The sequence below is a fragment of the Puntigrus tetrazona genome, chromosome 10, assembly GCF_018831695.1.
Source record: "Puntigrus tetrazona isolate hp1 chromosome 10, ASM1883169v1, whole genome shotgun sequence".
Lineage (NCBI taxonomy): Eukaryota > Metazoa > Chordata > Actinopteri > Cypriniformes > Cyprinidae > Puntigrus > Puntigrus tetrazona.
Genome location: NC_056708.1, coordinates 1,356,847 through 1,377,101, shown reverse-complemented (window position 1 = coordinate 1,377,101; position 20,255 = coordinate 1,356,847). Strand labels below are relative to the sequence as shown.

Here is a 20,255-nt window from a genome sequence, read left to right as displayed (position 1 = left end):
AAACCCCATCGAACCAAGTGGTCTTGAGAAAAACACTTTCAACAACAAATTACTATAAGAACCTTGGTGGTTATTATTACATATTGTTTATGGAATGCAGAAAAATGGCTTTGTGTCACATTTAAACTCTCTCCATTTCATCAGGTCATCCATCAGTCTATTTTCTAGCCCTGCACAGTCTGACCTGCACTTTCCCTGCAACTGTGTGTGTGTGTGTGTGTGTGTGTGTGTGTGTGTGTGTGATGGACTTGTTCTAGCCGCATCATTCGGGGTGACAGGAACAGCTTGGCCTGTTTTGCATTAGCATGTGCCTTAACAAAAGCAGGAGGCCTGAAGAACAAGTGTGTGTGTGTGTGTGTGTGTGTGTGTGTGTGTGTTCACGCCACACGTATCTAACAGTACGGCTCTCCCGCAGCAACACGGCATCTGTGCGGCCAGAGAGAAGGAGAGAGATGTGATGTATGAGGATGAAAATGATAAAGGTGGAATGCCATGTTTTTGAAGGAGCCTATCATTTGCGTGTGTAGACGTGCGTGTGTGTGTGTGTGTGTGTGTGTGTGTGTGAACAGTCTTGACGTGATTAAGAGAAGACTCCTCCCCTCCACCCACTCAAACATCACTCTGTTCACTGAAGCACAGAGGCCAACAACCACTCTAATTATAGTGTGTGTGTGTGTGTGTGTGTGTGTGTGTGTGTGTGTGTGTGTCTAATTAGGAGCTCTGCCTCTCCTTTAGCCGTGTCAGTTAAGCAAGGATCAGATATAGTCTTAATGAAATCACTTTTCACCACAGAGCACAAATGATGAGGAACAGAGCGAGGCGCTCAACCAAAACGCTCTGAAAATCACGACACGCATAACATTCACTAAGAACTACACGCGCGTGCGAGGAACATTAAAATGAAGAAATGGATATTCACGGGTTTAAAAATAGTCCTTTAAAATACACCCCAACACCAGTCTGACGACACACACGCTGCAAATACTCCCAGCACAAACCAATGAAGCGAAGCTCGACAGGGTTGAAATGACCACAGAGCAGCAGAAACATCTGTTTATATGATTCTTTATAGCTTATTAGCCTTGATAAGCTGATGAAATACAATTACTGTAACTGTGAAAGGTTATGAAAGCTGTTACAACTTTGTACGATAAACCATAACCTATGGGTTTGCTATTGAAAATCAATTAATTAATAAATTAAAAAAAAGGTTAGGTTACTATAGCTAAACCATGGTATTTCACCACCGATTTGCTACGGTATTTGTAAAACTGTATAAATTGCATGTAATATGGCAAAAAATAATTTTTTTCTTGGGGTAAGTGCACATTTTTTTTCTATTTGCATGAGTTGTATCACGTTGAGCTCTCGTACAAAAGTAACCGAATACGTTACATAAAAAGCAATGCAATTAGTTGCCTTTTTATGCAGTAACACAGTTATGTAATGCATTAGTTTTAAAATAATGTTCCAAACTGCATGTGCATATATTTGAGCGTGTGTGTGTGCTTTAAATAACGTAATAAAACATTTATAATGCTACGAAATGTGTCTATTTCGAATAAACTTGAACACAAATGGACACAAAATAAGACGTTTAGTACAATGTTCAAGCTGCTCTCTTTCGTACAATGAAAGTGGATAGGGATCAAAAGCTATAAAAAAAAAAAAAAAAAAAAAAAAAATGTAATAAAAAATAAAAGCAAGAGAAAGTTTTGCACGAGCAAAATAAAGTTAACGTTGAGTCTTGAAATTCTGTTTGGAAACCGTAAGGGTTTGGACATTCTGTAAATACATAAATGATGATTTTTTTTGCTTATGCAGAGCAGAAAGACAGACATAAGTGAGCATACATGATTACATGACTTTTACTTTTTCAGTGAACCGTTCATTAAAATTTTCTTTGTAGAAAACAACAAAATCCGGCTGCTTTGACAGATAAAACCTCCTGGTATAACAGCGGTAACGCATGAACTCACGCTCTGAGTCAACATGAGCAGACGATGCATAAATGTGGCTCGTAACGTCTTCACTACGAGCGCCGTCACCCCTGAACAACATCTAGAGATCACAAACCACAAGACAACAAGCTCCTGAATCAACGGCCCGGAACATGCGGGGCTTCAGTAAATCTCATTTTGAGGGAGGAAAGCACGGCTTTCAGCATAACGTTGTAATTCTAGCAAAAACACGGAGAAGGCCTCTCACGAGGACAAGGCCAGCCGTAAAAATCACAGAAGAACGAGTCCGATGGGACAGAATTACTCCGACAGACTCGTGTTCCAGCATTTCATCAGCTGCGTCTCCTTCCTCTCTCTAGTTCTACACAAAGACAACCTGTACCATTCCAGAAAATACATAACTTGCATTAAACCGCAGATCTTTTTTTTTTTGTATTTAAACTCAAAAAAACGAGGTTCTGGTGAAGTTCTAACATTGGTCGACTTATAAAACGACTTATTTTAGCTACTTGCCGAGGCAAAATGCTAAATAAATACTTACTAAAAACTATATAGAGGTCAAAAAAAAGAGTTTTAAATCAAGTTGAATAAAAATAAAATAATAATAAAATTTAAAATGCATTAAAATGTGTCCGGTTTAATTTTTTATATATTTTTAACCATACTTTTTTTTTTCTTTTTACCATGACTACAGAAGACAAAACCATTCAGTGTACCAAAAAATTATTTCGTCAGGTTTATAGAATTTTAGGTAACATTTTATTTTAGGGTCTTTTAACTAGTTCCTTATTCTAGCGATATGCATGCTAATATTAGTCAATTATTATTAATAATCTAATATATTATTAATATTCAAAGCTATATCAATTTTTGTTTCCACCTAGAAAATTAAAGAGAACGTATTAATGAGAATTAAAGCTTTATCAGCATTAAAGTGCATGCTTTAAAATCAGCAACAAAAAGTGTCCCCGTTCAGTTTCTCACCATAACCCTGCGCTGAACCCAGAGCGTTCCTCTAAGAAGACGCGACGACATTTAAGAGAAGTGAACAAAGCAAGTGGCTGATCCGCTCGGGATTTTAAGGTGCGCTGCTTGAATCTCGTGAGCGAGGACGACCAGGAGATCAGACAGACAAGCCCTCTCCTAAACCAGAGCAGGAGATGAGGATGAAGAAAGTCACCCACTCTTTCATCTAGCTTTCATCTGGACATGAGAGGAAAGGACTGAAGGACACGGAGCAAGGACACGCGGTCATGGTGAGCAAAGCAGAAGTGTCTTTAAGGGCTCATATAATGAAAATCTCATTTCCCTTCCTTTCGGAAAAGCCCTTTATTTGATAGAAAGGCGCAAAAAGCACTCCTTCTGAGAGACTATCTGGATAAAAGTCAGCAGACGGGGGTAAAAACAAAATAAGATAATTCTCATTCTTTTAAGAGCATCAGGAGCCGTTAAAGAGTTACTAGAATATAACGGAGGGATAAAAGAGAGCAGGCTACAGCATCTTCCAGCAGGGGTTCATCTGCTCGTATATCCATGTCTAGCTTCTTGTCAGTTTCACATTTTATAGAAGGATTTACGTGAAAGTCGAGAACAAAACGGCTTATTAGATTTGAATGCAAAAAAATAAATAAATCACCTAAATTACAAACGAAATAAAATGTCAGAATAAAGCATTAAATTGGTCAAAAATAAACAAAAAATATGATATTTGACTCATTTAAATTAAATCACATAAATAATGCGACAGCTATACTGTAAGTTAAATAAAGCAAGCTCCCTTGGAATATATGCATTAATTCCACTCTTCCTTCCTGCATCCCTTCATCTCTTTCCTAATTACACCTCGAAGACGCTTCATTAAAATAACCGCAGCATGTGATATTAGATTTATGATTCTCTTTTCATCCTGAACAACATCGACAGCCAATAATAATCCACCAACTCGTACGCAAATATCAATATCTTGTGCTGCGACGTAACTCATGGTTACAGTAAAAGGCAGGGCGGGTGATCTGGTTTTTAAAAAAACGTTGTTATGCGTGCTGCGAGCTTTTCATGTCGTAACGGCAATCATCTAAATGCATTTATGCGCATCTGTAAGGGACGTCGCGATCCTCAAACTAATATTGAACCGTTCGGGACGACTTCCGCGGTTCAATGCGTGCTCGTAAACTGTGGTTTTGCGTTTAAATAATTTCCCCCGAGTGCCTCGAGTCTACGCGCAGAGAGGAGAAAGCACCACACAGCGGACACACCTGAAATGACCGAGAAGCCTTTCCAAGAGACCATTACAACTTGTCTTTACTTAACGGCACCAAAGAAAACTCCTTTTGTAATCTGACGTGACTTACAGGAAATATATTATATATCCGATCCACCATATTTCGGGTAAAATAATACCCGTGTCAAAAAAAGAAATAAAAAAAAAAGGGTTTTTTTTGTTCATCATGCTTTAAATAACACTCTGACGTCCCAAGCGATCGAACGCATTGAACCGAAGTGAGTTGTTGCATCCGTAACACTCACTATAGAAAAGTCTATAGAAAGCCGTATGTTTTAAAGATCGTTACGTGGCGTGTTTGGTGTAACAGATACGCACAGACTGCTCCCATTGGCCAGCTGATACAGTGCATCGTGATTGGACGAACACCACGGGCACACTTCGGAAATGTAACGGCCTTAACGACCATGATCGCTGTGATCCACCACAGTTTGAATGGATCCAAAAAATTAAAAAATAAAATAAATAAAATAATATATATATATATATATATATATATATATATATATATATATATATATATATATGTAAATAAAATTAAAAATATGTATATATAAAAAAAAAAAAAAAAAATATATATATATATATATATATATATATATATATATATATATATATATATATATATATATATATATATATATATATATATATATTTTTTTTTGGATCCATTCAAACGAATGGTAAGTACACAACATTAAAGGGGTGATATGATATATAAATAAAAATAAATTTATTTATAAATAAAACTAACTCTGGGCTCATTAGGTTTTGAACGGAGCACATTTATACCGCAGTAGTGCTAACCTCTTGGGTCCCTGTATGCTGATCATGCCCATGTCCTCGGTGTGGTCTATTAGTGTGCAGCGGAAAGCCTGGTCCTGCAGGACCGCCTGAATGTGGCTCCAGTTATGCTGCGCCACACCACCTCCGACGGCCAGGTAATACGCCTCACCTTGAGGACACACAAACATCAAGAGTGAGCCGAATATAAACTCCACACGACCTCATCACATGCTGAGGAGACGCACAGGCCTTCTATGCCTGTGACCCTGAATGAAGCAAATGGCCTCGTTTACCATTAGACTCGGGCGTCAGCGGGAGGTGGGCGGGGCTGGACTCCAGACGACTGACGGTGAGGTCAGACTCGACTCCGCCCCTCTTGTTCAGCATGCAGGTGTAGACGGTGGACCCTGAAAAAAGCTAGGTTTACCACCAAGGTCGGGTATCGACTGGATCGATAAACATTTAAAACGATAAACATATTTTAAGATTATATTTATAAATGCTTTTTTCATATTAAGTACATTTATAATCCATTGTTAATCGATGTATTGTTTTTAGAGATGCGTATAACAGATTTTCTGCTTGATTCTGGGACAAAAAGCTACATCAGATCACAAGAAGGAAGCATTTTGCTGGTATTTGGAGTAAAAAGGTTTTTTTTTAAGTCGGTGTGTGAAAACAACATGCACTCTCGCATTGCTATAAAGATTTGTAGTGTTTGTAGTATTAGAGCTTTCCGAGTTCGAATGCATTTTCTCAGTCAGGAAATTATTTTTCATGTAAAGCGTGGCGTGATGATGCTTCTTACGTCCGTTCTGAAGAACCAGAGGACAAATATTTAAACCGATCGCTCGGTCACGGCACTGAAACGATGTGTTTCGGTTCTAGTACATACACTTTTTACAGGTTTTCGATACACAACCCTATTTACCACCGACTCTAGAGTGATGGATGGGTACTAAACAGGATTCTCACCTGGAGCTTTGTTGACATCCGCTGTGAACAGCCAATCGGCTGCCTTTTTTGCATCTGGACCAGTCAGGTAAAATTTACCAAAGTAGGACATGTCAAACACAGCTACAGCTTTCCTGCAGCTCAGACACTCGTCCCGAATCTGCAATGTAACGTAAAAATGTAAAAGAATGCAAAAATATACATTTAAAAATATTTAAAAAGCAAAACGCAAATACATAAAACACCGAAAATAACAAAACAATACAAAAAAAAAAAAAAAAAAAAAAAAAGACAAAAACAAAAAATCTAATAAAAAATTATATAATCAAACACAGCTATAGCGTTCCAACAGGTCAGAATAAAATGAAAAAAATTATTAAAAATATATATATATAATTTCCCCCTCCTTTTTTTCTTTATTTTTATATTTTTATAAACAAAAAAAAAAAAAAAACACAGCTACATCATTTAAACAGAGCAGGCAAATTCTCAGGCGATTTCTCAAACACACACACACACACACACATGCGCACACACACATGCGCGCACACACACATGCGCGCACACACACACACACTCACCACGTCATGATGTGGAGGGAAGTCAAACGTATACTCTTTGCTCAGTATCTCACTGTATTTGTAACCAGTGTTCTTGGGAACATCATAGGCACCATAATAATCATAATCCAGAACCTAAGAAAAAGGAAAATTGCAAACATCAATTTAGCAGACAAATCTATCAACCAATCATCATCTGATTCAGACCTCAGAGGGTTTGAGAGGGTTGTGTGTGTCAGTTTCTGTCCGATAAAATGGAGCATTTGTGTGTGTGTGTGTGTGTGTGAGTGTGAGTGTGTGTGTGTGTGTGTGTGTGTGTGTGAGTGTGTGTGTGTGTGTGTGTGTGTGTGTGTGTGTGTGTGTGTGTGTGTGTGTGTGTGAGTGTGTGTGTGTGTGTGTGTGAGTGTGAGTGTGTGTGTGTGTGTGTGTGTGTGTGTGTGTGTGTGTGTGTGTGTGTGAGTGTGTGTGTGTGTGTGTGTGTGTGTGTGTGTGTGTGTGTGTGTGTGTGTGAGAGTGTGTGTTGAAATCTCACTGGAGCAGGTCCACCTCGGTTGAACCACCCAGGTCTCTCCCAGCCGTGTCTCTCCTGAAACACACAGCCCTGTTCCTGTAGCACCTGTTAAACAACACAGACGTCAAAAATCAAACATCACCACTGAAAACCATATCTTCAATGATCTAGGTTTTTTTTTTCTTGATGTGTTCTACATTGTCAACTTCTGCTGATTCTTCACTAAGATGTTCTGTAGCTGGCTAGCACAGGGGAATCTAGCTGAACTTGAGAAAACGACGGTCTTTAATGCATCAGTTTGAATGTGCTAAAGAACTCTCGCTGCATCATTTCCATAAATAGACAACATTTGACATGCAGCATAAATACATTTCTATGAATACCAAGTACCATTTCATAAAAAAATAAAAAATATTAAAAAAAGAATAAAATAAATGCAATTATTCACTGCAAGTCTGCAACGTTACAATGTATAATCAAATATGTTTTCACAGTGGAAATATATTATTATTATTTTTATTTATCCATTTAGCATGCATTAAGAATTTTTGGTATTATTTTTTAACACACTAATGGCAAATATTTGCAAAAATGTACAGAAATAATTTTATTTTCCCTAAAAAAAATGTTCCACTTGAATAGAAACCCGTTAACATTAAAACTACAATTAAGTTGAAGTATCAGAACCTAGATCAACTTCGTATCGTATCAGCAAAATCATATTTTTAATGCATTTTTAAAAGCATTTGTATGTTTTTTGAAGAAACTCATTGCAATGCTCAGACAACATTTCCCAGTATTTTCTAGGCAGCTGCTGATGCATCGTGAGCAACTGTTTTCTTCACTATATGTGTGTGTGTGTGTGTCATTCATTTCTGTGCATAAATGTACTCAAATCAGGCCGGCAAAGTAATATGATGCTCAAATCAATCCTGATTTTAAGCAGAAATGCAGTTTAGGCAGCCCAAACTTGTTCACGCAAGAGTTTTGGAAGTGCTATTCCTCCCTCACGCTTTTGCTTAGCACCGCTCGAAATAGATCGTCACGATTTCTCCAGCTATTCTTGAGCTCTAAAACAAAAAGAAAGAGCCGGTCCTCCCTCCATCCCGGCGCCCCACACAGCACCAGAGTCTCTCCATCTCCCGGCCAGAGAAACACCGGTTGCTAGGCAATTTGCCCTCCTTCTCCAGGGTTTTTGAAGCCCTTACATTATTCTCCTGGAGTAAAGTACGAGTTGTGAGTCACGCACAGCGGCTCGTCGTCTTTTCCAGCACCAAACGCTATTATTTATTGTTTTTGATAATGATAAGGCTAGCGTTTCTTTAACAGGCTCGGGCTAAAAATATGATTCGCAGGAATTAATTCGGCCGCTGTTGCCATGCCAATGATCCACCAGGGTACATGCTGTCCATGCCGTTACTTAGCAGAGCAATTTCTGGAAGTGTGTGTCAAAATACACCCTCTTTTCCTAATGCTGACAAGGTTTGTTGGATTGCTTTCATGCTTTTCCTGCTGTCGGTAATAGAAAGCTTGGTAGTTTAAGGAATAGTTCACACAAAAATGAAAATCTGTCAGCATTTATTCGCCCTCGTGTTGCTCAAAATCCTCAGTGGAAGACAGAGGCGGTCAACCTCCAAATATGACAAAAAAGTCATCTTTCTTTAACAAATGGATAATAAGTAGGGCTGCATGATATTGGAATAAAGTGATATTTTGATATCAAATTATTTGATCATATATATATATATATATATATATATATATATATATATATATAAATAATCACACCAAAAAAATTAATTAATATGAATAAATATTATATTAATATATATATATATATATATATATATATATATATATATATATATATATATATATATATATATATATATATATATATATATATAATTACTTAAAATGTAAAAGAAATAGCCCTTTAATTTTATTAAAATACAAAAAAACCTAAAAAAACAAAACAAACAAATCCTGGGTTTTCCTTGGTGCCTTCCCATCATTTTTAACTCATTTAAAAGACTATAAAATACCCACATTTTTATTGTCATTATTATTGAATAAAAATAATACATTGCAACTATTGCTCTGTAAAATAAAAAGCAAGTGTATTTAATTATTAATAAAAATAATTGTATTAATAATTTTTAATTTTAAAATTACAATACTACATTTCTTCAGTTTAACATTTTATTTTGCAGATTTTCTGGCAAATTAATATGTGCTGCCCGTTTCAAACATGACAATACATTAATATACACAAGAGCAGCTTGTGATTTCAGTACTTCAGAAATATTTATGCATATATTTACACAAATATACACTTAAAAAAAAATGATATGATCAACAAGTCATGGCAACTTATGTTGATTAAGTTGATTCAACTTAAAATATCTTAAATTTAAAGTTGAAATAGGTGAAAGATTTCTTACAGCGTATATAGCCATGATTAGCAAGCATGCGATACTTAGCATTAAACGGAAAAGAACAGCCTGAACATTCTTTGAAATATCTGATTATTTCAAAGAATGAAATATTGGTTCTGCAGAAGAAAGTCACTCTTGGGAACGAAATGAGAGCGATGACAGATGATGACGGAGACTTCATCTTTCCTCTAACACACAAAACGCTGCTCAGCGTTTCTACATATTAATACGAACGAAGGGGGGAAAGTGAACTTTTGAGATTAGATGAAAGGCGGACGTCTTTTTAACTAAGTTACATCGGCATCACATCCCTTCGCTAGCACTTAGCTGGATTAGCTCAGGAAGATTTCCAAGTTGGGAACAGATGAAATATTCAGGAGAAATGTCTAATTTATAGTCATCTTAGTGAGGCTCAGTGGTCTAAATGAACGCCGAGTGTTATTATTGCTAGCTATCTATATTTCAGCAGGCTATTATTCACAAGGATGAAGCCTTCTTGTGCGGCTTCACGCCTGGAGCCTAGCCAGAACAAAGCGGTATTTTTGGAAACACTTAAACATCATCTTTTTAGCAGTAGCTTAGCAACAAGTCCTTCGAGCCTCACAGATGCTGGCAGCGAAACACTGGCTAATAGATTCACACAGAAGACTTTTGGCTAGCTAGGTGTAAGCCAAGTTGCCAAGTTGTGAGATTTCTCAACTTAAATAATGATTTACACTTAAAGGGGTGACGTTTTGATGTAATTAACACTATTTGTTCTCGGGACACGCTTGTGGAGAGTTTGTAGTCTCAATACGAGCAATTACAAAGTGACAGGAAGACGGGTGAGAAAGCAGGAAACTCAGAGAAAACGAGGAAGACGAGCTTGTTTTCCATTAGCACTTAGCTGCATTATTCTCTTGACGTAGCTAATTAAGCTCGCCGCTAAAGGCGCGCTTACAACAAAAAGCACCATATACCTGATATGTTCTGGTCATATTTCACTACAAAATCAATAGAAAATGAAGGACCATTTAAGACCATTAACACTGTGTCACATGACCTTAAATTCAGTTGAACAATTAACACACATACTACAATTTATACATTTTTGATTGTAATTTACTTTTTTTATAGATTTTTTTTAAAGAAACATAGAAGACACTGCATCTTTGTGAAAAACTGCTATAAATTTTTCATGATTCTTTGATAAATAGCATTGCACTTTAGCATTGTTAAATGTACTTCATTTTTAATTTAATTTTTTTATTTAAAATAAAATATTTTTAAATAAAGTATTTAACAAAGCTTTACTGTCACTTTGGAACAATATTAAACGCCTTCAAAAAAATAAATAAAAAATAAATAAATATATATGTGTGTGCTTATATTAAACAAATATATACACATTATATATTTAATATTTTAGGAGGGCGTTGTATTTTATTGTCATTACAAATAAAAATGGAAATGGACACACAAGGAAAAAAAAGCGTAAAAAAAAAAAAAAAAAAAAGCATGTAAATTAAAAATTGTAAATTTGTAAATTTGTATAAAAAAATAAAATAAATAGTAATAATAATAATTTATTAACTGTGGCAACATCTGTTATTTGACCAGCCTGAACAAAAACTAATTTCTTGGTTTGCTTTGAGTAGTAGCCTTTAGGGTACCATTTATTTTAATGCTGTTTTGACATATACAGTATTACCAAAACGTATGGAAAGATTTGTGTAGCAAAATTACATTTGAAATACAATATTTAAAAATGACAACGCATTTCTTATTTAAATCGACATTTTAAGTGTGGCGCAGAAGGAAAATGAAAATGAAAAGATATTATTTATACTTTTGCCATTTCCAACAGCAGTCTTAATATGTTAATTTCCCTGTTCGTGCTCCACTCAATTTCTTTAATTTTGCTACACAAATGCTTTCATGAAAACAAACCGGGCTTTTTCCCCAGATGGGCCTATTAAATATGCATGCGTGTGTAGGAAGTTCTATTTAATTATCACGGCCAGAAAGAGAGTCATGTCTAGTTAGTGGTTAAAAGGAGATAAAGAGAATGGGGCTGGACCTGGTGGAAGGGGTCTTTCCTCATGTTGCGGCTGGCCAAAGGTTCATCGAACGGGAAAACCACTGAATAGTTTTTGGCGTAAGACTCGTGACTTCTCTCTCGGATCCAGCGGTTGTTGTTGGTCAGGGAACAGTGGAAGCGTCTACAGACACAGACAGAGAGAGAATAAATAAGAAACAGATACGTCGCATCTTTCTGAAGGCATGAGAGCGAACGCAGCACAGGCTGGACAGAGAGTTCAGAGCGTCCTGCCCTCAGCTGACCTTCATGATACCCCTCATCTGATGTCCTGAGCTCAGGCTCAGCAGCCACTGAACGCTGCATATTAACCAATCCTCTTCCTGATATTTGGTGTGGTTAATGGTTCCTAATAGTTCCACCAGTCTGGACAAAACACCATTTTAAAACAGGTCACTATAGTCTTATTTGGGGCGTCGCAGCTTGGATTTTTTACCCAGGTAAAACTTTCTAATAAAAATCATAATGTGTCATGATTAAAACAAAAAAAGTCTAGGTTGGATGTGCTTATGTGTGGCGCTGCACAATTTTGACATTTTAAAGAATTTAATTAATAATAATAAAAATAATATTTAATGATGGGCATTTTTGAACGAATGAATTACGAATGAAGGAGGCATTTGTATAGTGCTTTACTGTGTGCCTCTTTCATCCAATAAATCTGCATTAATACAGAGTAATAATTTAATACTTTAAATTTTACTGTGAGACAGAAAAAGAGGTTGTAAAGTTTTCTGCTCCTCGCATTTTTATTATGTACCGGCTTATTTAGCACTGATTGGGTGATAACACTACTTGAGAACCTTAGTAAAACAATGTTAAGTTTTATTAAAAATATAACATTTTACTGAAAAATAAAACAGATATATATATATATATATATATATATATATATATATATATATATATATATATATATATATATAGATATATATATATAGATATATATATATATATAGATATAGATATATATATATATATATATATTTTTTTTTTTTTTTTTTTTTTTTTTTGTAAATGTAACAGCAGGAATAATCAATGACATTACTAATAATATGGTGGTCTTAATTTCTTCGTTTTTAATCGTTAAACCATCCAGATGTTATTTTGGCATTAAACCGATTGGATGGTTTCTCTAAAGTTCCTCTTTTGTTGACAACAGCTGGTTATCTGTTGACTCAGATGAGTTTGTGCTGAGCATCATTTACTGTGAACTGAGCCGAAAATACTAAAAAAAAAACACAAAAAAAGCTGCTCACACATAAATGAACACAAAGCAGTGTTTCACTCTTAAACATGCAGTGCATATATTTAACTCATTTGCAGCTCTTATGATTTAAAAGTCGTTTTGAGTCATATTGTGATTTTGGCTTTATTCGTGCATCCCTAAACTGAATCATAAACCAATCACTTTTACGATCGTTTAGTAAATTAATGAGAAAGATTTAGAATTTAAAGAAATGTTTTAGGTTTGAATCAACAAACGACTGACTCGTTGAAGAGTTCATAACAGTTTTTGACACAGTGCGTATAAAGTATACTCCGAGAACTGTTTGTTTGCACAAACCGTACCTGATATCGTATCCGTACATGTCTTTCTCGGGACGGCCGTGAACGATCCAGTGAGCCAGCTCTTTGCCGCATCCTCCTCCTAGCATCATACCTGCCAATCAAACCACAGAGCGTGCGTCAATCATCATCCCACACTCATAACTGTCGCTCAACTTCTCCCACGTCAGACAAATCAAACTTCTGCAGAACTCTAAGCAACACGGCGCGCCGTTAACCGACGCGGAGTACCTCTCTAAAAACAACGTGACTGACAGCTGCCGAACAGTTCATCAGGAACGATCCCCGGCAGAGACGATCGATCTCCGCCAGCTCCGAGCGGACAGCAGAAGAATAATGAACAGACGCACAGGAACGCCAAGGAGGAATGAAGGACATTGTGAAGGGAGAGACGGGGAGTGAAACGAATGGGAGACGGGATCTTGGAGTGCAAGCGTCGCGGCGAGAGCCCGTCGAGATGTTGGCGGGGTCTCTAAAGGACTTTTGGCTCATTAGCTGGCTGATGACTTCATTAACATTAGCCAGCAACCACAGAGTCGCTGAGTAATGGCCGCCTCGAAGTCAATGCCACGTCACCGCTTCATCTCTAGAGCACTCGTGACCAAGCAGAGAGCCTGAAGGCCCGTTTCCACAGGAACTAGGCGCTTTGGACCAGTACTCGGTCTGTTTGCACCGCAGGGTCTAAAAAAAAGATCCAGGTAAAGCCCCTCAGAAAGTCCCTTTTTCAAAGGTCTGGAACGTTCGAGGGCGGGACTTGGGCACTGAGCATGCTGATTGGTTGAGTTCACGCAGCATTGCATTTCAATCACTATTTATTAATACTGCTATTGTGTAGTTGTAAAAGTATTTCAGGCAAAAAGAAAGAAAGACTCCAAGCGATCTGTAACTCAGCTAGTGCTTCCCACGTTTGCCGCTGACTTTGATGTCTCTGTTTTGGTTAAAAATACCATAATCAGTTGTTTTAGATCATTCTAACAGGTAATCTTTATTCTTTTAATTTATTAATATGTTAAAATAAAAATTAAAAGAGGCCTAAGCTTCAGTCCTGTATATATTCATATTAAAATAGTTTTTTAAAAATTATTCTTTTTTTATTTTATTTATGGGTTTTTTACGCTTTTATGGACAGGAAAGTTGAGACTGGAATCGATTGTAGCCGATACATTTTTTTTTAAATGAAAGACATTTTACTTGCTACAAAAAGTATAAATTAGACAACAGAAATATTATGAACAACAATTTTAATCATATTTATATTTTAGAGCCTGTAGGCGTTATGCATGAGACTCTGTAAGAGCAATGGCCGAACAAGTCACGTTTATACAGAAAAAAACCCTAAAAAAGAAAAGGAGCACAGTATGATGCAAAAACATTTTCTGTCTAAACCTGCACAGTGCCGTTACATCATCCAGGACGGTCTCCGTTGAGAAAATTGTGAAATTTAGCATTTTTGTACTTCCCACCCAACCCTGAAACTTCCTCAAGGCGTTTGAGTTAAAGATTCAATTCGGCTCCAAAATGGAAATTCTCATCATTTGCTCGCAATCGTGCCATTCCGAACGTGACTTCCTTTCTTCTGTGGAAGATAAAAGGAGATATTTTGAGGAATGTTTTCACCCATTCAATGAAAGTGGGGTCCATTTTTCTCTTTTTTATACTGCATTAACAAAGCCGAAGAAAGTCAGGAGAGTAAGTGATCAGTTGGTAACGCTTTACTTGAAGGGGTGTGCATAAGACTGACATAACATCTTCATAATGTAGCACCCCTCTCTTTCTGATGTAGAAATTTATAAGGGATTGCTCTTGGTTCATAAATAAATGCCTTGTGTTGTTGGATTAAGGCCCCCCTCTCCCTGATCTTACCTTTTATATACGTTATTTCCTGTGACGATACCTTGAAAACAAACAAGATGGTTCACGGATAGAAAAGTATAATTTAATGAAATAGAAAAGAAAAGCAAGATACTTCAATTATGAAAAATACTTCCTAAATCCTAATTTTCTCAAAACCACGTATCTCCCTCCTCTTTAGGTTATAGGAAAACAGACAATGTAATGAATAAATAAATCAAATCAACGTAACAAACAGCAACAACAGTGGGCCCACAAAATCACACACACACACACACACACACACACACACACACACACCTCCCCGTTGCAGGCCTGTGTCGTGGCTAGTGTGCGTTGAGGCCTTGAAAAAAACTGAAACTGGCCGCTTCACTCCCGAATGAGCAAACGAAAAACCAAACACACAGTACCCTTTCTTCCCGTTCCCGGATCGCGATCTCTAAATATTCCACCGGCGTCGATCGTCCCACGATGCCGGAGGAACACTCCAACGCTTCCGGTAGCTGGAGCGCGCTATCCGAGGAATAAAAGAAAAAAAGTCCTGCGATCTTGAGATCCGACGAAGAAACGTCTATCCACGACGACAGCGATCGTGTGAACGTTTTGACACACGAACACTATAGTACAGCTGATGGTCGCAGCGCGATGTCCGTAACGTTCTTGAGAAAACGCTGATAAACTCGGCGTTAATATTAACTGTATGTTAATAATCAATACAAAAGGAAAAAAAACACGGGTAACGACAATTGAAACGCTAAAAGCCCAATTTTCCCTAATCTCTCGCAAGTTCGTTCGACTCACGACTCTCCTTTTTCCTTCTCTTTCTCTATTAACCAATCGGATTCCTCTCACCTACTTTGGGCGGGTTTAAATTACAGGACATCCAATCAATGAAAACCAAACAAGTTAGATTGTATGCACCACGTTTTCCCTGTGCATTTCTACCTAACTTTACGCTACATAACGTAATATGCAAAAAGTTAACTTTAAAAGAAGAAAAAAGGAAAGGGTAAACATTACAAATATAAATTAAAACAAACTGAATAAAATACCTACTTAAACCCTATCAGTGAAATGATTTATTTTCTATAGGGTTTACACTCCTCCCAACTAAAACATCTCATGCCCCCATGAGATTATTCTCTAAACTGGGACTACTACTCTGGGTATTAGGGAATTATTTAATAGAGCACACCAAGAACACTGAGCTAATGGGTGACACCAAACTGTATTACAGAATGGTTTCCTCAGCCCTATATTACCCCCACCAGTTATTACCATCCCTCTTTGAACCGAATTTAGAGAACGGTTAGTGGGCTGGCCTAATCTGTCGTAGCTCAGTTTAACCACAGGCCTTATTTCTCTTCTGGGGCGTAACTGGACTGGCTCTACTGGATCTCTTTGGACACTCCTATTCCGACTCACTCCCCCTTCTAGATTTGGTTCCCCTGCTTCAGCTAGGTTTGATTCTTCTAGGAATTCGTCTTGGAGCAAAGGTACAGTATCATCAGCAGAAGGTTCAAGTAAGTAATGTTCACCGTAGATAGCGTCCTTTTCTGCAGAAGGCGTAATAGGGTCACTACTCTTTGTTTGTGGCTGGTTTTCCACCCGGTCTGGGTAAAAGTAGCACAACTCCTCTTCACTTCCCGAATCACTCTCCTGGTTGTTTACTTCCAGGGTCACATTTGTTCCTCCTGATCCATTTCCTTGTTTTCTCTTTACAGATCGTGCTCTTGTTTCAGGTTGTGCCAGACGATCCACTGATGCTGGAGGAGCAGTCAGTCTCACATCATCCCCAATTGGTAAGATATGATCTCGATGCAAAGTTCGTACACTTCCCATACCACTTTCAGGTTTCAGACGATACACTGGTAAATTTGTGAGCTGTTCAACTACCAGGTAAGGAACGGAACTCCACTTGTCACCAAGCTTATTCTTTCCCACCATAGCAAGGTTCCTAATCAACACTCGATCTCCGACAGCCAAGATCTGGTGTTTCACTTTCCTGTCATACATTCGCTTATTTCTTTGTTGAGACTTTTGGGCAGTTTCCGTTGCTAGCTGATAGGCTCTTTGCAAGTCCACTTTCATCCTTTGCACATACTGATGATGGTTGTTGACTCCCTTTCCATCTGGTACTGTTCCAAAACATACATCCACTGGCAAACGAGCCTCTCTTCCAAAAGGAAGATAGTATGGTGAGTAACCGGGTTGCTTCATTTTTAGTACAATTATAAGCATGTACCAAGCAATTGATGTGTTGACTCCATCTGCTTTTCTCTGCTGGATGCAGTGTCCCAAGCATAGATAAGAGAGTTCTGTTAAATCTTTCTGGCTGTGGTCCCCTTGTGGATGATACGGTGATGTTCTGGATTTTCAATTCCAAGCATCTTCAATAGCTCCTTTATAAGACCACTCTCAAAATCTCGACCCTGGTCAGAATGTATACGAGAGGGTAAACCATAATGAATGAAGAACTTGTCACACAGGGTTTTGGCGACAGTCAGAGCTTTTTGATCTTTACAGGTGAATGCTTGTGCATAACGGGTAAAATGGTCTGTTACCACAAGAATGTTACCAAATCCTTTGAGTCAGGCTCAAGTGACAGAAAATCTATGCACACAAGGTCAAGTGGCCCACTGCTGGTTATGTGGTTCAATGGAGCAACCTTTTTGGCAAAGTCTTTCTTGCAATGCAACGTCCACAGTTCTTGATATACTGCTCCACATGCTGAAACATCCGTGGCCAATAGAAACGATCTTTTAGGAGTTCAGCTGTTTTCTCCACTCCCAAATGTCCTGATTCGTCGTGCAAAGACCGCAGTACCTGAGTCCAGTACTTTTCGGGAAGGACAAGCTGCAACTTTTCTTTTCCAGAGGAACTCTGGGTAATTCTGTACAAAAGTCCATTCTGAATTTTTAGCTTAGAACCCTGTCTCTGTAACAGTGTAACATAAGGGTTGGAACTCTTAATAGAGGTAATTATTTTCCCTGACTCTAACACTCGCTTGATGTCACCAATTATAAGATCCTCCTCTTGTGCAGTCTTTAGCTCTGAACTAGTCAGCTGTTCCATTAGACTTAGACTCAGCGTGGTTGGACAAGCATAGGCCTCAGGAATACTCTGGGGAGGAAGACCCAGTTGATCTGCCAGTCTTGACTCCTCAGTCTCAGAAGCGACAGCTAACTGACAGATAGCTCTTACACCTGAATTGGGTATTTCCTTCCAATCTGAGGACTTGTTGGGTTCCCAGGGATAACGAGAAAGGATGTCTGCATCAATGTTATGACGCCCAGGTTTATACTTTACATTAAAATTATAAGTAGCCAATGCAGCTAACCAACGATGACCTGTATGCGTTCAGCTTGGCACTGGACAACACATACGTAAGTGGGTTGTTGTCTGTCATTACTGTGAACTGGGCACCATATAGGTAGTCGTGGAACTTGTCCACCACTGCCCACTTTAATGCCAAGAATTCCAACTGATGAACTGGGTAACGTCCCTCTGAATCACTCAACTTCCTGCTTGCAAAGGCTACTGGCCTGAGCCCTTCAGGATGCCTCTGATTCAGGACAGCGCCTAGACCATTCATGCTGGCATCCACGTGTAGTGCACGTATGGCTTCGTGGGGTCTGCAAAAGCAAGCACAGGAGCATTTGTGAGGCAGTGAATGACTTGATTAAAAGCTGTTGTACAGGTGTCATCCCAACGCTCTCCAAAGGGTTCTGATTCTTTAAAATAGCACCGGCCATTTCCAGGTTTCTTAGTTCTTCCAGATGTTGGAGGGTAACCTTTTGTAAGTTCCGTCAAAGGCCTCACTATGGCAGAGTAACCCTTTATGAAACGTCTGTAAAATCCACAGAATCCGAGGAAAGATCTCAAAGATTTTAGATCAGTTGGCATTTTCCAACTTGTTACAGCTTCAATCTTTTTGGGATCAGGGGACACTCCAGCCGCAGACACTATGTGACCTACGTACTGCACTTTAGGCTGACAGAACTGACATTTGTCAATCGACACTTTGAGACCACATTCTTTGAGACGATCCAACACTTTCATCAATCTCTCCTCATGTTCTTCAAGTGTACGTCCAAACACTATGATGTCATCAAGGTAAACTATGACTTGCAAAAGGTGCATATCGCCAACAGCTTTCTCCATCAGCCGCTGAAACGTGGCTGGAGCTCCAGTAACACCTTGTGGCATCCGTTCAAATTGGTAAAAACCCAGAGGGCAGATGAAGGCTGTCTTCTCTTTATCTTCCTCAGCCATGGGTATTTGATAATACCCACTACGAAGATCAATACTGTAAACCACCTACTACCTGCTAAACAGTCCAAGGCATCCTCGATTCTGGGTGTGGTGTACTGATCTGGGGTAGTCCTTGCATTAAGAGTTCGGTAGTCAATGCACATTCTGATGGCCCCACTCTTCTTCCGTGCAATTACAATGGGCGAAGCATATGGACTCCTTGACTCTTTTATGATTCCAGCAGCCAGCAGTTCTTTGATGTGGCGCCTCACATCATCGATATCCGCAGGAGCGATTCGTCTGGAGCGTTCTCTAAATGGTCTGGCGTCCTGTAAACGAATACGATGTTCAACCCCCTGAGCTAATCCTACATCCCATTCTTGTTTGGAAAACACCTCTCCCCTGGCCGACAGCTTCTGTCTCAATCTCTGTTCCCAGGCCTTAGGTAGTGCTGACTCACCAAAGTCAAACAGCTGAGGGTCAATTACCGTTGAGCTCTGGCTCTTTGAGGTGGTAGTGATTGTGTCGGTGGAATAAACATTGGCAATCACTGTTCCAGCTGGAATGGAGATATCTTTGGAGGTTTCATTGTGTACCAGTACCTTGACATTCATATCTTCAGCAACAGAAGGAGGCAGAATCACTGGAGTTATGAACAGTCCAGATGGCAAACTATCCTGCACCGGTCCGTCCACAACAAAGATCTCTCTCTTCATTGGTTGGTCAGTCTCCATTTTACACACCGTGCATATCTTTCCCTTAGATGGAACAATACAGTGTCCAGGCCCCATCCACTTAAGATTTCCTTCAGGTTTGTCAGCGAGGTGATCAGTCTCGGACATTCGAGGAAGGTGGGTCTCTAAGGGCTGAGTCTGGATTCTCAGGAATGTGCCACACTGGATCCTTCTAGCTCTCGACTCAGGGTAGCAAGACGTTTAAAGAAACTTGCGTTGGTACCAATTAGGACAGGCAGCTGTGAGGGACCTTGAGGGTCTGGGCATACCAGTGCCAAG

The 20,255-nt window shown here is 38.6% G+C and overlaps 1 protein-coding gene across 3 annotated transcripts in view; it reads right to left on the bottom strand.

Moving 5' to 3' along the window:
* Positions 1 to 20,255, bottom strand: part of sardh (sarcosine dehydrogenase) — a 54,908-nt gene that overhangs the window by 13,217 nt on the left and 21,436 nt on the right. For all 3 annotated transcript variants that reach the window (XM_043250330.1, XM_043250329.1, XM_043250331.1), the window contains exons 10-16: positions 13,141 to 13,231; positions 11,551 to 11,692; positions 7,075 to 7,158; positions 6,564 to 6,677; positions 6,004 to 6,142; positions 5,322 to 5,435; positions 5,050 to 5,197 (exon numbers count right to left, since the gene is read on the bottom strand). In XM_043250330.1, the coding sequence (XP_043106265.1) occupies positions 5,050 to 5,197; positions 5,322 to 5,435; positions 6,004 to 6,142; positions 6,564 to 6,677; positions 7,075 to 7,158; positions 11,551 to 11,692; positions 13,141 to 13,231 (832 nt within the window). The remainder of the gene's footprint in view (positions 1 to 5,049; positions 5,198 to 5,321; positions 5,436 to 6,003; positions 6,143 to 6,563; positions 6,678 to 7,074; positions 7,159 to 11,550; positions 11,693 to 13,140; positions 13,232 to 20,255) is intronic.